At 39.2% G+C, this 18094-nt stretch overlaps 1 protein-coding gene across 3 annotated transcripts; it reads left to right on the top strand.

Annotated features, from left to right (window-relative positions):
• The first annotated feature begins 9664 nt into the window (after nucleotides 1-9664).
• si:dkey-171c9.3 lies at nucleotides 9665-16388 on the top strand. Of its 3 annotated transcripts, none has more exons than XM_037759756.1 (2): nucleotides 9665-9750; nucleotides 14926-16388. In XM_037759756.1, exon 2 carries the CDS (start codon nucleotides 14932-14934, stop codon nucleotides 15709-15711), a length of 780 nt encoding a protein of 259 aa, XP_037615684.1. In that variant the 5' UTR covers nucleotides 9665-9750; nucleotides 14926-14931; the 3' UTR covers nucleotides 15712-16388. The 3 variants fall into 3 exon arrangements, with proteins under 3 accessions (XP_037615684.1, XP_037615685.1, XP_037615683.1); XM_037759757.1 differs by lacking the exon at nucleotides 9665-9750 and adding an exon at nucleotides 11037-11069; XM_037759755.1 differs by lacking the exon at nucleotides 9665-9750 and adding an exon at nucleotides 11522-11816.
• The last annotated feature ends 1706 nt before the right edge of the window (nucleotides 16389-18094 follow it).

Genomic DNA, 18094 nt, shown 5'->3' with positions numbered 1-18094 from the left:
ACCATGTATGCACATGGTGAGTTATACATAGTAAACAGTTATGCACATATATCAATCACATACTGTTTTGAACAGTTATTTTACTATGATGTCTATCTTATCTTGAATATGTACAGGAAAAACCTACACGATCAGCACACATGCACACTTACACATGGCATGCACTGTTTAGATAATGCTGCATTTAAGTCAACTTGAAAATATTCATGTGATTTGATTTGATTTGTATCTGGTAGGGACGATGGAATTTAACATAGTTCCAATACAGGGTATGAAACTGATGTGCTGCACAGAATTTATAGCTATTGCTAATTTTTCAACTCGTTGGGCTTTAACATTGTACTTTAGTGTAATTAATAAAATACACAGATGTCTATCATAAAACCACAATACCACCTACAAATACAAGTACCCTAATGCACCTTGGTCATTTACAGTACCAATTTGCTATAAATGGATAAAGCTCTGTTTTGCTTTTATCCAGCTCCTTACCCTTTTGTTGTAAAGGACTTTATATCTGGAATTAGATTGATTTCAGTTGGTAATATGTTCCAGAGTTGACAGCCCTTCTATGGCAGAGGTGGGGGACTCGAGTCACATTACTTTGACTCGAGTCAGACTCAAGTTGCAAATTTGAGGACTTGATACTTGCTTGACTAACATTGATAAAAGACTCGACTTGACTTTGACTTGGTATTCAGAATGAGACTTGACTTAGACTTAAGACAGATGACTCCAAAAGGACTTGCCTTATTTTTATTAAATATTTTAATTTTTTCTAGATATTGAGAAGTTACCTTTTGTTTTTGAAACATCGGGGGATTTCTCTAGTACAATGCGCGCAACCTGACAACCTACTAGGACGCAGCAGAGGCCAACGCAGGAGGCAGCGAGCGTCATGGAGGGGGCCTAGTACATAACAATAACAAAAATAATACAATCTTAGATTCACAGATTATGTTGTCGATGACGGTAGTGTAGGCGACCAGCAAAATGGCAGGTGACCACATGAACTCAGAACATGATCATTGAACCATGGACTCAGCTCAGCTCAGCTAGCCATTGGCTGAGGACTCAGTAGCCATTGACTGAGGGCTCAGTAGCCATTGGCTACTGTAGCATTCACACATACGTGTGAAATTCACCCAGAACAAAACCAGAGGAATGTCCTTTGTTCCTTCTCTTTCCTGCTCTTCATCTCCTCACCTCCTGACCTGCTCTGAGGTGAGCTGCTGCTCTCCAGAAGCTGCCAAAGCAGTTCTGCTTCCTGATCTATGGCCGTTAGGAAACAGCCATCGCAACACAAGGAACCAAAAAGGCAAAGGACGCGAGAGCCCTACCTTCTCACCAACTACCTTCCAGCAACGACCGCAAGGAAGTTAGCACCAAGCTATCAAGCTACTGGGGAGAAAGTAATCTGCACAGCAAAGATGACATCTTTGACTTGGAGCCACAACTTCAACACATGGAATTACAAACCCTTTTCTTCCATGGATTGGTAACGTACTGGGCTTACCTTAGCCATTAGCAATTGCACATGGTCTGAGCAAGACTGTTCAACATTGATTTCTAGAATGTACTTGTATTGCATGTTTAAAGGGACTATTGAACTTTGTAAGCGCTATAATGTAGCGGGTCGTCACACATGCGCGCTCGCATATGCGCGTTCGGTGTAGCCGCTGTACCCTCCTCCTCTGCCCTGCTCTCCTTCACTCAGACAGCTCAGCTCGCTCACCTCCAGACGTGAACGCGCGCTCACTCCACACTGCAGAAGAGTTAGTTTAGCTCCTGAGAATATCTAGTGAATGTACAGTGGACGTTTGTGCAGAAATAAATGCTGCAGCTCCTCCAGACCAACAGGGGTTTTCCGTGTCTGTGGAAGTGACCGAGCTGTGCAGATAGTTACGTTTGTTTCTCCGTTACCGACCGGGTGCCGGTGTCTCCTCTGCTCTCCTCTCCTGGCTGCGGGAGGAGGGAGCAGGAAGACATGCTGCAGAGCCCCGCTGCCTCAGCCTGCACTAGGCAGGAAAAGCCAAACACTAGGATCAGATCTAAATCATGTTCATGGAGAGACCTTCGTGCTGGTCAGCTAATATTACTGCCAAGCAGCTGAAATATAGAGTGATATTGTGGTTTTTAGCTGACGTGTGTCGCCCTCACTGTTTTGAGTTGATGCTCGTTTCAGGTATATTGAGAGCGAGCAAGCGCGAGCCCGACGCTGACTTTCGTTGATTTCACGGCCACAGGTGTCGCTGTTAAGAAGCATTCTGAAAGTTACAAATAGTCCCTTTAATGTATCATTGAGTTTGACTGTGGAGATTTATTTGTATTGATATTTGGGTAGGTGGCTTCGCCACATCTGATGTGTTTAGTTTATGCTTCACATAGACAAGGTCTTGCATGCAAACTAACCATCTTTTCTAACCCACTGCATATATAACACACATTAAGATCACATACAGAAACTGTGAATTAGTTTTAATCATAAACATACAGCTTCAGATAATCTTAACCCCCACATCACCCCCCCCCCCCCCTCCTCTTCCCCCCCCCTGTCCTTCCTGAGCACATGTGCTCCGAAGAACAAAGAGGTCATGTGGTGACATGTTGGCGGCCATCTTTGATTCCGCCATCTTTGTAGTTTTACAGTGCTCGCCCCGTTTGTCTGTAGGCAGACATCTTGAGACAAGAAGCCATCTTGTCTCTCCCCCTCTCTCTCTCTCTCTCTCTCTCTCTCTCTCTCTCTCTCTCTCTCTCTCTCTCTCTCTCACACACACACACACACACACACACACATGCTCACACACTGTATTTGGTTTGTTTAGTTTAGTTATTTAGTTAGATTAATATTGTGTTTTAAACCTTTATTATCTTGTAAATAAATGTTTGTGGAATATACATGCTGGTCTGTTTAATGTTGTACAAGAGTGAATAATGCCAACCTCTGCTATGTCAAGAACTCCGATATCCTTCAACCTTTACTATCTATTTTGGTTATAGTTATTAATTTAATTATTAATCAACATTCCAAATGATAGTTTTAGCATATATATTGAGACTATATTAACATTTTGGCTATTGGTCCCTGATTCCAGGGTGGTGCCCCATTTATTATTAATGTTTATTGATAATCTTTATTAATATTAATAATTCTATTATTATTATTTATTAATTAATTTGCTAATAACCAAACCTGTTACAGCCAAATCCCTACAGTAGTAAGAAGAGAACAGCGGCTCAAAATCAGTGCCGTGACCACCACAACATCCAACTTCATCCGTCACCACAAAACCCACAAAGAAAAGTAGGCTACATGAGTCTTTTTAGCTAACTTATTGGCTGGTTAAATGTTAGCTAGAAAGCTAACGTTAAGTTTAAACTACGTTAGACTTGGCTTCAAATCGATTTATGCATTTTGTTGAGAAGACATATCGTTAATGTAAAAGACAATGGGGGGACTGATTCGGGGCCATATAACCAGTTAAACTATGGGGACACGTTACTAGTTAAAACAGCTGTGTGTTAAATTCACAGGTTATCAATCTGAGTGATGGAGGCACCGGTTATTTTGGTGTTTATTTACGGTGACCAGACGTCCCGGTTTGTCCGGGACAGTCCCGGTTTCAAGGTGACGTGTCCCGATACCGACACATATCTGTAAATACTCAAATGTCCCGGTTTTCAACAGTCACTAACAAATTGTCCCAGTTTCACTACAATTAAAATAACAATATTATACTTACATAGACGTTTATCATGTTCCACTCATTAATTAATTTGTGCGCACAAGATCAGTATACAGAGAGCCAGCACAGCGCACCGCTTGCAGTCGAGCTGTTAAGCCACAATTACACACGGACACCAACAGATCCGCTGGTTACATTTAGTGTAGTTTTGAACCACAGAACCTCCCACGTGCTTTATACAGTATGTGCACATCAAACCTGTCGTTTTGATTAATTATTCTACACAGTTCCATTCTGCGCATCAAACAGGCATTTGGCTCCTCTCTATAACTCCCTCAGGACCGTCCGTCCTGTCTGTCTTTCACCCCGGACGGTGTCTCCATCCTGACAAAATGTGGTCTGAGCTCCACATTTTAATTATAATAGGCTGTGGCTGTGGCAAGCAACATGATGTGACAGAGATGGTTCAGGTTCAAAACTAAAGTTGAAAACTACTGTACGTAGGCCCAGACAACAATAAGTTTCCTCTGAGAGAAACTCTCTACATGGACTCCCAGACTGTCAGTGTGTCATGAGTGAGGACAGTCCTGTGATTAAAGCCTTTGTTATTTAGCTAATATTTCATGTGTTTTCAAGGTACATTTCGTTTCGTTTGTATGTTAATTCAATAATTTTATTTGCATGCAAGTAATGTTATGCTAGATTTATAGTGGACAGGAGCTTCTTATGATATATGATTGAGGTTATTAACAGACTAACGTTATTACGGTTAGCTACACTGGTGATAATACCCTAACTAAATTAACTCTGAGCCCGTTAGCTAACGTTATGTAAAGTAATCCTACAGTGTTTGATATGGTGACCAGGCGTTAGGTAGATTAGACACAGCACCAGACAGATGGGATTACAGCCAGGTGTTGATTGCTTTCATTCATAATCCGATGCATTATTTTCTGATGATCAAGTAAATTGTTAAAGTTTTTCTAAAGTCTCTGAAATGTTAGCCTTCTGTTGTTTTTATAGCTAAAGGATAGTAATAGCCTACCAATGCACAATTCATAATCAGACAAGGTTTGTAAATGTTTTCATTTCAATACGTGGTATTTCCATAACATTTGCTGTTATTATTATTATTATATTGTTATTATTATTATATTATTATTATTATTATTATTATTGTTATATTAATAAGCAGCCTCCAGATCAAAATAAAAGGAAGCGAGAAGGACATGAAGGATACAGATTTTGTAAATAATATTATTATCCTTAACTCTATATGTTCAAGGGACACTTCACTTGCAACTTTTTTTTTTTAATTTGCCAGCATGGTAACATTTTAATTTGCCTCGCCATGAGCCCTGTAAAAGTATGGTCTATAATCATCTTTTCATGATCACTGTCTATTAACTGATTTTAAAGTGGAACTGGGTTAGATCATCAGAATTTCGTATGACTTGACTTGTGACTTTGCTTGACCTGAGCAGTGACTTTTACTTGACTTGCTTGATCTCACCACAGTGACTTGGGACTTGCTGAGACTTGAAGTTAAGACTTGAGACTTGCTTGTGACTTGCACATGTGTGACTTACTCCCACCCTCTGCTTTATGGAGAAAGCTGATTGTCCAAATGTTAGTTCTACAGATGTGGTGTTTTACAGATGTGATGTATGGAACTCAATTTTCAGTAAGTAATTCAAAATAAACAAAGAACTGAAGATAAAAATTATGATATTTGAATTGAAGGTTTGATGTGGTCTGAGCAGAAATGTGTGTGTTTATCATATTGATCAGTCATGACAACTGAGCAAATCCATCTGATGATGAGGACCAGGTAAGTTACGAAAGAGCAAGTAACCTTGAGGTAAAAATATTTGTCAAAGCAGTTTTTACTTGATGGCATATGATTTTAATTTCTAGTTTATGTGCATGGGGACCATTGCTAATTTGCTTCCACGTTTTTCACCTGCATTCACAACCCTCACAACTTACAGAATTTTATATGTTCACTAATTCATTAATTAATTCATACGCATTTTGTGATTTAAGGAATCCCCCTGATGGTTTAACATGAACTGTTTTCCCATCTCATAGTCAATCTCAGAACCCATCGTCTTCAGGTCTGACGACAGATAAACCTCTGGAACAAGGGCCAAGACTTGAGTAGGAGTTGAGAGAGGATTGGTCCGACCGGGTTTGTTTCGAAAGTAGACAGTATACATGCTAATTTTACACCAATAAAAAGCTAAATCAATGCTCTCCACACGGACTGTTACCTGCAACCAAAGCCTATTCGAACGTGGAACACTTCTGATACCAAAATCTTGTGCCGTTCTGCCGACAGGATTCTACAATGAATGCAGAATCTGTTTATAGAGATTATCTCACAGTTAAAGGTGCAGTGTTTAGTTTTGGCGGCATCTAGTGGTTGTGGCTGCAGATTGTAACCAACCAGATTCCTCCCCTCCCTTCCAAGACTGCGGTTTGGTTGATGCCAATTTTCCGTAGTGCCCAATCGGCGGTACGAACAACTTCCGTTTCTGCAGTGATGCCATCGGGCCCAAAAAGACTTTTTCCCATAGACTTCCATTTGGGAAAGAGACGTCTGTAACTCAGAGGATCATTTATTTTTAGGTGAATCCAACTCCCCAGTATGAAACACTCTAATAGTGGTCCTAAAGGGTGTAAAATATACTAACAGCTGAATACAGAGTTATTTCCCTTCCTCCGTTCATGTGAATGAGACTCAGACCAAGGATGGAGCGAGGGCTGGGAGGAGGAGTTAGCAAACTGTGACGACAGCGTGACGTTGGGACCCCGTGACGTCGGGACCCCGTGACCCCATGACCGAGCCATGTGACCGAGCGGACGCTACTGCGCCTGCTACACAGGCCCAATGGATGCAGAAGATCTGGGAACTTTTCCACTCGGAAGTCGAGCCATTTTGGCTTCATGCTCCACTGAGACACTTTCATAGGAATGAACGGGACCCCGCCTCCAACTCTGTAACACATCCATGGCAAAACCATGATAACGCCGTTCACCTCGCTCAGAGGCCATCCATACCATAATAACTCTACTTTAGGAGCAACTGAAGTCAGACGGCGGCTGGCGGTACCACGGTTTTACACTCTGCGCTTCACGTTACTGCAGTTTCACCAGCGTGTCGGAGAACTACGGTGGCCATCAGGTAATGTAGAAACATGAAAGTCTCTCTTTAGAGCCAGAGTTTGGTTTGTCCGTTCTGGGCTACTGTAGAAACATTGGAAGGAGCAACATGGAGGACTCATGAGGAGGACATGCTCCTCCTAGTAGATGAAGGACTCATTGTAAGCTAACAGAAACACAACGATCTTAGTTTCAGGTGATCTACACTAATGAAAACATAGTTATGAATATTATATTCCATTTCTGCTAATAGATCCCCCAAAATATTACACACTGTTCCTTTAAAGTCCAATATGTAAAAAGTGACATTTTCATGGCTTTTATGTTATAAAGCAGGTTTAAGTTCTATATGAATAACTGTGAAAGTATCAAACACTTAATTCACAGAAAAAACACACACAGCTCGTATTCAGAAACGGAGCTTTTTGAAACAAGCCGTCAGGATTCAGTCCATTTGTGATGTCACAAAATATACAATATTTAGACCACTTCACAGTTTTTAAACGTAAACATTCTAAATGTGTCCCAGTTTATTTCCTGTTGCAGTGTATGTAAATAACATTAGCTGACAGGAAGTAAACATGGACCCAAGCTGTTGCCTAGCAATGCAATTCTGTTGCCATTCCATTGAAATGTACGAAAACGGAGAGTTTCAGACAGAGGGTGAATAGTATGTATATACAGGCAGACAGTACGAGGAAAATGAAGGGCATTTTAAACATTAAAGCATGTAAACATGTTCTAGTAGAAACCCAAAATACAAGTATTGACCTGAAAATAAGCATGATCTTTAGGACAAAAAGGACTCAATGTGAATGTGGCATAAATCCTCACAAAAATGCAGAATGCAGAGGATGATATATATATATATTTTTTAAATGTTTTAGTTGTTCTTTTGTGTAATGCAGGTCTTGCATGTAATGATTTCCCTTTAGGCAGTCACACAAGATTGAAATGACCCTTAAAATCTATTTAAATAATCATGTAGACTCTAGCAATGAGCTCACTGACACACAGATAAGTATTTCCTGAACTGAAGCTGGCAGGAGCGCAGTGAGCCTACTGGGGCCGAGCAACAGAGTTACTGCAGCAACAGTTTGGATAATAGCGGGTCATTACATTACATTTGTGAGGGTTCAGGTTGGACACCGGGGGGAGCTGGCAGCCAACATCCATCCAGCTGCAAGCAGTTTGATAGATTCATCTTTGATTCTGCTCTGAATAGAGGCCATAAAGTGGATCTCAGTCTTGTTAAGAGAACAAAATAAATCTTATACATTTATGGTAATCCTCTTCTGACCTGTAGAGCACTATTATTAATGCAATACAGACTGTCAAGTCTCATTAAACTCCAAAACGAACAAACATCCCTTGGTTATTGTTTCCCGCAGTGCAATCTGGCGTCTAACGAAGTCTAGAGAAAGATATCATCTCCCAACATCCGAGACAAAACGCCTTCACATGAGAGCGCTTTCTATCCAGATTGCTTTGCGTCTCCATCAGAGCGGCGAGGAATAGTTATATAAGTCTTGTGATTTAGTTGAAGCTGTTAAGATATCTGAATTGGACGGGGTTTGGACACTAAATTCAGGGTGTCATCGGCACAGTGCATCACAGGAAATTACACACACACGATCAGTTTGCAGGATTGTCTAGTTGTCTGGCTGCATCAAACTGGAGTAAAACCACAAAAGTAGTGTATTTAAAATCCTCTTTGGATGAGATACTGGTCTGAAACTATGGAGGACGGAACCTGCCAAAATAAAAAATAAATGAATGAATAAATATATTTCATTTAACCTTTATTTAACCAGGTGAAACCTATTAAGATTAAGAAACTGTTTTTCAAGGGTGACCTGGCCAAGACAGGCAGCAGCACAAAAACACAGTTAGACAGAAAACACAGAGGGTGACAAACAAATGAAAAAAACAAAAAAACATTGACATCTTAAGGAATCTGTTTCAAATTCTTTCATTTTGGATTTAAAAGTATGTAATAAATGTAGCAAAAATAATCTAAAAAATAAATGTAGCCATTAATTAATTGATGAAATGTGACATAAATTGATATTTCTGTTTTAATTAATTAATTTATCTTTGTATTAATTCCCTTATTAATTTACTCTTCTGTTTAATTTTCCCTTTTATTTATTTATGTATTTATTTTTCAGAATTGTTTTATTCATTTATTTTTGCATTATTTATTTATTTATGTTTGCATTTTTTATTTATTTATTTATCCTATATTCATTTTCAAATGTATGTATTTATTCATGTATTTCTGCATTTATTTATTTTCTGCACGATTTTCCCTTTGCATTTCACCCTTATTTATTTCCCCAAACTTCTGTATTAATTTTTTATGCATTTCTGCCTCATTATGCAAATGAGGGGACTGTCACTCAACGGGTATCATCATGGGGTCAGGGTGCATGACTATATGTTAGTTAGCTAAATAGTGTCTGCTTCGTACAGCGGGTGGGTCGGGCTGTTGCTGCGTTGTACCGGCACAGGTGTGCAGATCAACCGTCTGAAGCTGAACTGTTTAGCTCACTCAGAGTGGGAACCTCCAGGCCGACGGCGCCCAAAACGATGCCTAACCTTAACCATTAGAGGTCAACGCCTAACCTTAACCATTAGAGGTCAACGCCTAACTTTAACCATCTCACGAGAGTTTCCCAAATTGTGGGTTACCTAGACACGACCTTTGTCATTTTCTGTATGTTGTCAATGAGGTAGACTGCTGCAAATAACACTCATGTCTATCACACACACACACACGCACACACACACACAGGAAGTGGTTGAAACTTGTGAACTCATCTGTCAAACCATTTCCGTGTAAACTCATTTGCCCCGGAGACACCAAACAGCAAACATTGCAGCCCGTTACTAACTGGTAAGTTGGTCTACAGTCAACAGATGCCGTCTGGTGTTTCCTGTATGTTGTTTCCATATTTTGTGGTACATTTACGTAACTTTTGGCTTTATTCTTATCCAACTGGCCCTTGAGATGCCTTCTGCGTGTTTCCGGTGTAGTAAATCAGGAGTTGCCCCTTTCATCTGCCATACTTCATAAACGTTAAACTTTTATGATGTAAAGCAAGTTGATTTGACTATTTTTGGTCAGGAATCCTTACACAGTTTCTTGTTTAATCTATGTTTGTAGTGTAAAATCTCTGCTAATTTCTGCCCAGCTTTTCTTGGGCTAACAAAGATTAATTTGACATAATAACTAAAACAAAAGTTGATACATTGTGAAGATATTTTAGGTAATTTATCAGCAAAAGTGGATTCTAAAACTTTGAATACTCCAATGCAGATTGCCTTGTCTTTGGATTTCATTAGAAAATGGGTGTAGAAGAAACCCAGTTTTAGTAAAAGGTCAACTGAGACGTTACATTTACAACAATATTTTGCAAAGCACTGAATGGCCTTTGTGCTGGTTATTGTGACCACTTTGTATAAACTTTGGGTGAATGTTATTGGAGACTGTCATATTCAATACACTTTGTTTGGACAGGGTTGTACAAGAACACAGGAATAAAGTAGCATCCTCGTTTCATGAGCATTAGTTTGCCCATCAGGATGTCCAAGTCAGACTGCCAAGAGAAAACATTCTTTGTTTTAGCTGTAATTTGTTCCACATCTGTGCTTCATTCTTGTCCTCCTCTCTGGGCTCCGTCCATATTGAACTCGGCGTATGATCTAATGGCAGGATAATACTGTGACACATCGTATGAAGTTTGTAACACGCACACGAGAGACTAAAGTTACCTCAGGCGTCGCCCTGAGCGTCATTCACTTTTGGCTGAAGGAGCTCAGAGAGGAAAGAGAAAATCTCTGAGTATGTGTGCGTTTGGGAAATTGCTTTGAACCTGATTTGAAGGACATTTTTGTTAAATTGATGTCATATATCCATCTCTGCCAATAAATCCCCCGAAATGTTACACATCGTTCCTTTAAAGGTCCCACATTGTGCTCATTTTCAGGTTCATGTTTGTATTTTGTGTTTCTACTAGAACATGTTTACATGCTGTAATGTTCAAAAAACACATTATTTTCCTCATACTGTCTGCCTGAATAAACCTGTATTTACCCTCTGTCTGAAACGCTCCTTTTTAGCAATGGAATTGCAATGGAATTGCGTTGCTAGGCAACAGTTTGGGTCCATGTTTACTTCCTGTTAGCTGATGTTATTTACATCCACTGCAACAGGTAATAAACTGGGACACATTTTGAATGTTCACGTTTAAAACCGTGTCATGGTCTAAATATTGTAGATTTGTGACAGTCCTTTTACAGTAGTAACAGTAGTAGTACAGTAGAGAAGAAGAAGATAAGGAAGTTGTTATGGGTGTTAAGTTCAGTTTCACATCAGTTTCTCACAGTCTGTCTCATCTGCTTCTCTAGTTTCTCACTCAGAAAACTTAAAATACAACCTACTTAGCAAATGTGACAAAAGGCTACGTTAGCAACGTAAGGTTAAAAAGAGGGACAATAAATTTTTTCAGCAGTTCAAACAAACAAATTTGACATTACATTACAACTTTTTAGCCAAAAAGGTCAACAATAGAAATGTTGTTAGCAAGTGCTAACTGCTATTACGTTAGCCAACTTCTGCTATCTAATGCTACAGCTAGCTAGCTAGCAACTGTTAAACTAAAAAATGTAGCCTACGTTGCCGTATATAAAACTATTGATTTTGAAAGAACAACCTATCCCAAACATGTAAATTAATGTTTTGAGGTTTGTCTTTTTACCAAAAATGTACTTTTACTGAAACATTTGAGCTAATTTGAGAATTATTGTAGGCCTACAGCCAAGAAATTGTCTGGCACATAATCCCCCATAAAACCACAACATGTCATTTTTACGCTTCAGATTTTGTGGGACTTAAACATACAAGATATAACGTGTTAATTAATGAGTTTTAGAGGTCCTGGTAGGTGGATTTTGTTAAAGGTAAGCTGTTTTCTTCGTGCTAAGCTATAAGCTAACTGGTTGTTGCTGGCAGGAGCTTCATATTGACTATACAGTTCTGACAGCAGTATCCATCCTCTCATCTAACTCTCAACAAGAAAGCAAATGAGACAATTTCCTAAAATGTTGAACTATTCCTGAACATTAGAGAATAATATATCTGGAAACCTTTCCTAGAGACAGTCTGGACTTCATAATACTAAAACAGCAGTAAAAATATCAAGTCAGGTTTGTGAATCTGAGCCCTGGAGAGCAACGATAACTTTATAGATTTCATATTATTAGCAGTTTGCATTAACACACCTGTAGACTGGTTGTGAAAACAAACCGTCCTGTTTGCTGAACCAGGCTAACAAAGAGCCTCTCAAACATTCATGTGTCTGTCCAAAGCTTTTATTTCCATTGTGTTGAAATGGATTCAGAGGCCGTCAGAAATAAACAACATTACACATTTCATGTAACATTTGCTTTGCTCCATTTCCTCTTTCTCGACTTGAAAAGAGCATTATCAAACGCAGCTCTATATCTCCATCAACTACAGATGCAGATGCAAACAGAGTTTAGAGAAAATGCCGGGTCGCTGCTGTGGACAGCGAGTACTTCCTGCCTGTCACTTCCTGGCTGGCTGACAGCTCATATGGTGACAGGCTGTGGTCGAGGCCTCAATCTTACTTTCCATCTGAGGCTTCAGAGGGGACTTTCTGTTCTGTCTGCATCTGTGTTGTATTCCTCTATTTACATCAGTCCTGATTACTTTCTCTTTTGCTGTTTCTTCTATATACAGTACAACATTCCTTTAGTTTGAATCTATTTCTGCTCTAATCTGAAACAGGCCAGGAATGTAGAGCAGAGAGTAAAATAATATTTATGTAATATTTGATGCAAATCTCTGTTTTGATGCTCAAGTAAATACTGTTGTTCAGTCATGTTTCTTTCTATTTAAATATTTGTATTGAATGCAAACATTTATACACAAAACGTCACAAACACTGGACATCTAGTATACCGGTGCATGCTTACATACTAAATAAATTAATAATAATAATCCAAATTAAGTGGATCAGAAGAAAAAAGAAAGAAAGAAATATTAAAAAATATAAATAATAAAAAATACAAATAATATAATAAAATAAACAATATATTTAAAAAAAGTCAGGCTTCTTTGTATTCAAATATCTGTATTAAATTTTTTCCACTTTTATGCAAACATTTATACACAAAACGTAACAAACACTGGATATCTAGTATACTGGTATATGGTTAAATACTAAATAAATGAATAATAATAATCCAAATTAAGTGGATCGGAAGAAAAAATTAATAAATAAAAATAAATTATAATAAAAGATAGATAAATAAAAATAAATTATAACAAAAAATAAATAATACAAAATATATATAAATATATATTAAAAATAAAATAATATAATATAATAAAATAAATAAGTACAAAAAGGCAAGCTTCTTTGAGCTAAAAAAAAAAAAAGAATCTCTAAATTCAGATCTTTTTTTGTCTCCTTCCGATTTACATAAAGTTAAATTTATTTTAAAATAAATTAAAAAAAAAAAATTCTCGCCTGGAATGCACTTTATTTGCACTTGCTGTTGGTATCAGCCAGAGCTCCCTTCACTGACTATAACAGGCACTAAAGCAGGGTTTATGCTAGCCGTAGTGTTCCCGACGCAAGGCAAGGACGTTGAAAGGAGGAGATGTCACATGATGATGAACGCAGTAAAATCCGGTCTGCAATCGCTGAAATTGAGCCAATAACGCACGACCAGTTACACTGCACATACATGTGCCATACCCCATGGCTCCAGACCATGTCGCAGCCTCTTCCAATAAGCCTTGGTGCAAGGGTGTGCCAGGCAAAATGACATCATAATGTATTGTGTGTACGGCGCAAAGGCTCCGCAAGTCGCCGCACAGCTTGGTTGTGCACCTCTGAATTTATGTAACTAGGCTTTTTCAGATATGACAGCCACAATAGGATAAAAGCAAATACCTTAAATTAAGAAGTAAAATAATGAATTAGAAAGTCGGCCAATATAAATGCTTTACAAGCAGGAGATATTAAACCTTTCAGCCTTTGTTTTATTATAATACATTTAATTCTTGACTCATTTCTATACAGGGATTGTATAAAAGGTGATAAAGTATGTCCATGAATATGAGATATGAGTTTATAGTTAATTACATTTCCTCCTCAGTATTGAGGCGTTTGGTTTATGGTGTTTTGCAGGTAACACTCGCTGACTTCTTGCTTCTTCAGAGAATATTTTGTTTGCACGCCTTCTGGAGAAAACGCCACTGTACGTACTCGTAGCTCGCGTGCCATCTGCGGAGTCAGATGCCTCGCCAGAGGATAAACAAAGCTTCAGAGATACGAACGCATTACTAGCCAACGCACACTGGCTGCAAATTATTTACCATATTAATTTTAAAATGTGACTGATCATTTTTAAAGCATTAAATGGCCTCGCTCCAAAGTACATGGTCAATTTATTGACCCCTTCTGTGCCGGGGCGTTCCCTCAGATCGTTGGCTGCAGCTCTGCTGGTTGTTCTTAGATCCAGTCTTGTGACCAAAGGTGCCTTGGCCTCTGCTGTTAGAGCCCTTAGACTGAACTCTCTGCCTATTGGAATCACACACGCCACATGATTAGCAATCCTTTATTTGTTGCTGGGTTTTATCAGCCCTCCTCTGCCATTTCATATATTTTTTAATTTCCCTCTGTTGTTTGTATTTTGTTCTATTGTTGTTGCATGTTTCTGGTTTTTATCTGCTGTTTTTTTTCCTGGAAATCATTCTGTAACCTTGTTAAGAAAAGTGCTATAAAGTTTATTATTATATAAAAAATGACCATTAAGGAGGAATATTTATGTCCTGCATGGCTTTAATTGAACACGCATGCAATAATCCAATAAAAATATCATAAAAATAATGTACTAATTAAAGGGACGAGGCAGCTGTTCAAACCATGTTTGGACTCTTTTCTGTGCTTAAGCCGTGTACCGGCCTTCACCATGTTCTCCAGGAAAGGGAAGATTTCCTTCACTTTCACTAAGATTATTGCTTTTATCCTCACAGGACCCGATGCAGGCAGCCAAAGAGCCCACTCAAGAAGGCCTCAAGAGAAGCCACCTAAACATCGGGGTTCTTGAGGAGTTTGCCCAAAATATGTCCGAGAACATAATCCAGTCATTTATAAGCCAGATGGAAACGGTGGAACTGGAGATGGACTGCCAGGCGTCCAGAAATCAGGAGGTGTTAGCTGAAGAGTTAGCCTCCGCAGTGATTGAGGTCGCTCTGAGGGAAGTGTCAGAGAGGTCAGCTGGAGTAAAGATGGACGGTGGACAGGAGATGGATCCAGGCAAAGAAATCCAGACTTCCAAAGACGCCAACCCCTGTCACCCATCTCTGTTCCAGTCAGGGCTCCCCGTGGTGGGATCCCTCGACTACCCCGACGCCCCTCCGACCACTCCTGTCCTCCCTGAGCTTGAGAGGAGCAGACACAGTTTCTCCAGGAAGCTGAAAGGAGGCTTGGCGACGGTTTTCCTGCCTTCGCCTCCTCCGCCGACCCCAAAGGACAAAGAGGACGGAGCTGCCAGCGACCCCCAGGTGGAGCTAATGGAGCATCTAATGCACTCGCTGACCACAGATGATTTGGAGAGAGACTATTTTGAAGTAGGATCTCACCACGGAGCCAAGATGGAGGCTTTCGCGGAGGCTCTTTCACGTGACATCATCGACTGGGTCTTGAGTGATGAACACATAGAGCAGATAGCCGACGACAGCAATCTTCATCTACTGGCTCACCAACTTGCTGAAACCATCATCACCTCCTCCCTCCATGAAGCCAAAATGCTTGTCTAGTATCTCAGTGGGATCATATTTGTGAAGACTGGCATGTACTGATATCGTTACCTCCAGGCTGACTGCCACTGCCTGACATTCTCGTTGAAATGTGGTTTACTACAATAATACTGTTCTGTACTCCAATTTTTTGACGGTTTATTTCTCAATAAAGTTCGGTTAAAGTTTATCCAGATCAAGAGTTTGATTGTGAAATATGACCTATTTTATGCAAAAAGTGACCTGCGATCCAACAAAAAGATGGTGGACTCGTAGTCAAAACTAAATCTGGCTCTTTTAATGACACATATATCCTGGAAGTTATATAATTTAGAAGCTGGCTAAGGTAACGGTGGATAAAAAGTGCATTGGCAGGAAAACTCCCATGGTTTTTGAATGCATTTTTGACTGGGATCCAACTGCAATAACCATAAATGTCCTGTAGATGTCATCACAGGAGCAATGCTCATTCAGCATGAGGTCAGTGAGGTCAACCTGAGGGATTACCTGACAACTATTAAAATTAAATCAGTTTTGGGGGGAAAAAAATCTGTTTTGCTCTAAATATGCATGAAGGATTGTTGAAGCTTTATTTGTTTCTGTACGTTGTTGATAACTTGAGTTGTTTGTCTTGATTTTACTTCATTAATCAATACTTATATTGTCAATACAATGAATAAAGACTATATTTTTTAATATTAAATGCAATGAAACCAAACAGCCATCACATATTTTTTGAGTATCACTGTCAAGAAATAACTTTTATAAATACAACTCTGACAAAGGATGAAATTGCATTGTAAATGTTGCCCTATACCGCTTTCTAACCGAGTATGATTCTGGGAAGTTATTGGGTTATTTCCCCTTGTAACAGTCCTAAAACTCTTTATAGATCCAGTGATTCATTCGTCCCCTGGACTGAGCTCAATAGTGCCATTTGGGATGAAGTCTGGCTCCAAAGATACAAGTTTTCATACTCACTTACTTACTGAGATTAGATCCAAGAGAAGAGGGAGCCATGGTGCTTGACCAAATGTGATGTGATCCTGCAGAAGAAGACAGAAAAAAACTTGTTTTTCTTCTCTCACTTTTCTTCTTTTATTAAATAAAGTTTGCCACTGAAATAAAACAGTCGGAAAATGCCAAATTCAATGAAAGACAAGCTTAAGTGAACCTTGAAAGTCTGGAATAAAGATAAAGACTTTTATTGTTCTTAGTAATCCATTATTGCACACACACACACACACACACACACACACACACACACACACACACACACACACACTTCTTAGACTGAAGAGAATGGGTTTACAATCCAAGTCTACACAGAGCATTTACAGTACATGCAAACACAAAAACACCTTTCTCTCTCTCTCTCTCCAACACAGATGGGATGAGTGGGAGAAAAAACAAAGTCAGATGTTCATTAATAGGAGTGCTTGTTATCGGTGACAACTTAATCTGGGTGGGACACAAATGGAGTTTCAGCACAAACTAACATATATAAAGGCTCCCATACTTTGACTTACAACTCAATACCTGTAAAACCAACGGCATTCCCATCAGCCTCAGCTGTATTTTGTGTTTGGTATTAATTAGCAAATGTTAGCATTAGGGCTGCCGATTGTGATTAATCACAAATTAATCACACATTTTTCTATCTGTTCAAAATGAACCTTAAAGGGAGATTTGTATATATCTATATAAATATATTTGTATATAGTATTTAATCCTCTTATCAACATGGGAGTGGACAAATACGCTGCTTTATGCAAATGTATGCATGTATTTATTATTGGAAATCAATTAACAACACAAAACAATGACAGATATTGTCCAGAAACCCTCACAGGTACTGCATTTAGCATAAAACAATATGCTCCAATCATAACATGTCAAACTGCAGCCCAACAGGCAACAACAGCTGTCAGTGTGTCAGTGTGCTGACTTGACTATGACTTGCCCCAAACTGCATGTGATTATCATAAAGTGGGCATGTCTGTAAAGGGGAGACTCGTTAGAACCCATTTACATTCACATATCTGGAGGTCAGAGGTCAAGGGACCCCTTTGTAAATGGCCATGCAAGTTTTTTCCTGGGAAACATTTAGCCTAAGTTTGGAGCGTTATTTAACCTTCTTCTCAACAAGCTAGTATGACATGATTCTCTCTAGCTTTAAAACTGAGCCACTACAACCTAAAAATCTCAAGTTGCGTTGATGCATCAAAAATGAGTGGCGTTAAAAAGCATTTGCAGAAACGCTTTATTATCACGTTAAATTTAACAGCCCTAGTTAGCATGGTAATATACTACACTAAGTGGGTGTTCAGACCAGGATCAGCCGTGGGTTAAACTAGGCAGGGTCTACATTGGTGGGGGTGCACTGCATCAGGTACTAGTGAGA

The sequence above is a fragment of the Sebastes umbrosus genome, chromosome 22 (assembly GCF_015220745.1).
Source record: "Sebastes umbrosus isolate fSebUmb1 chromosome 22, fSebUmb1.pri, whole genome shotgun sequence".
Lineage (NCBI taxonomy): Eukaryota > Metazoa > Chordata > Actinopteri > Perciformes > Sebastidae > Sebastes > Sebastes umbrosus.
The sequence above is the reverse complement of the archived record's forward strand: the minus strand, read 5'-3'. Positions and strand labels throughout refer to the sequence as shown.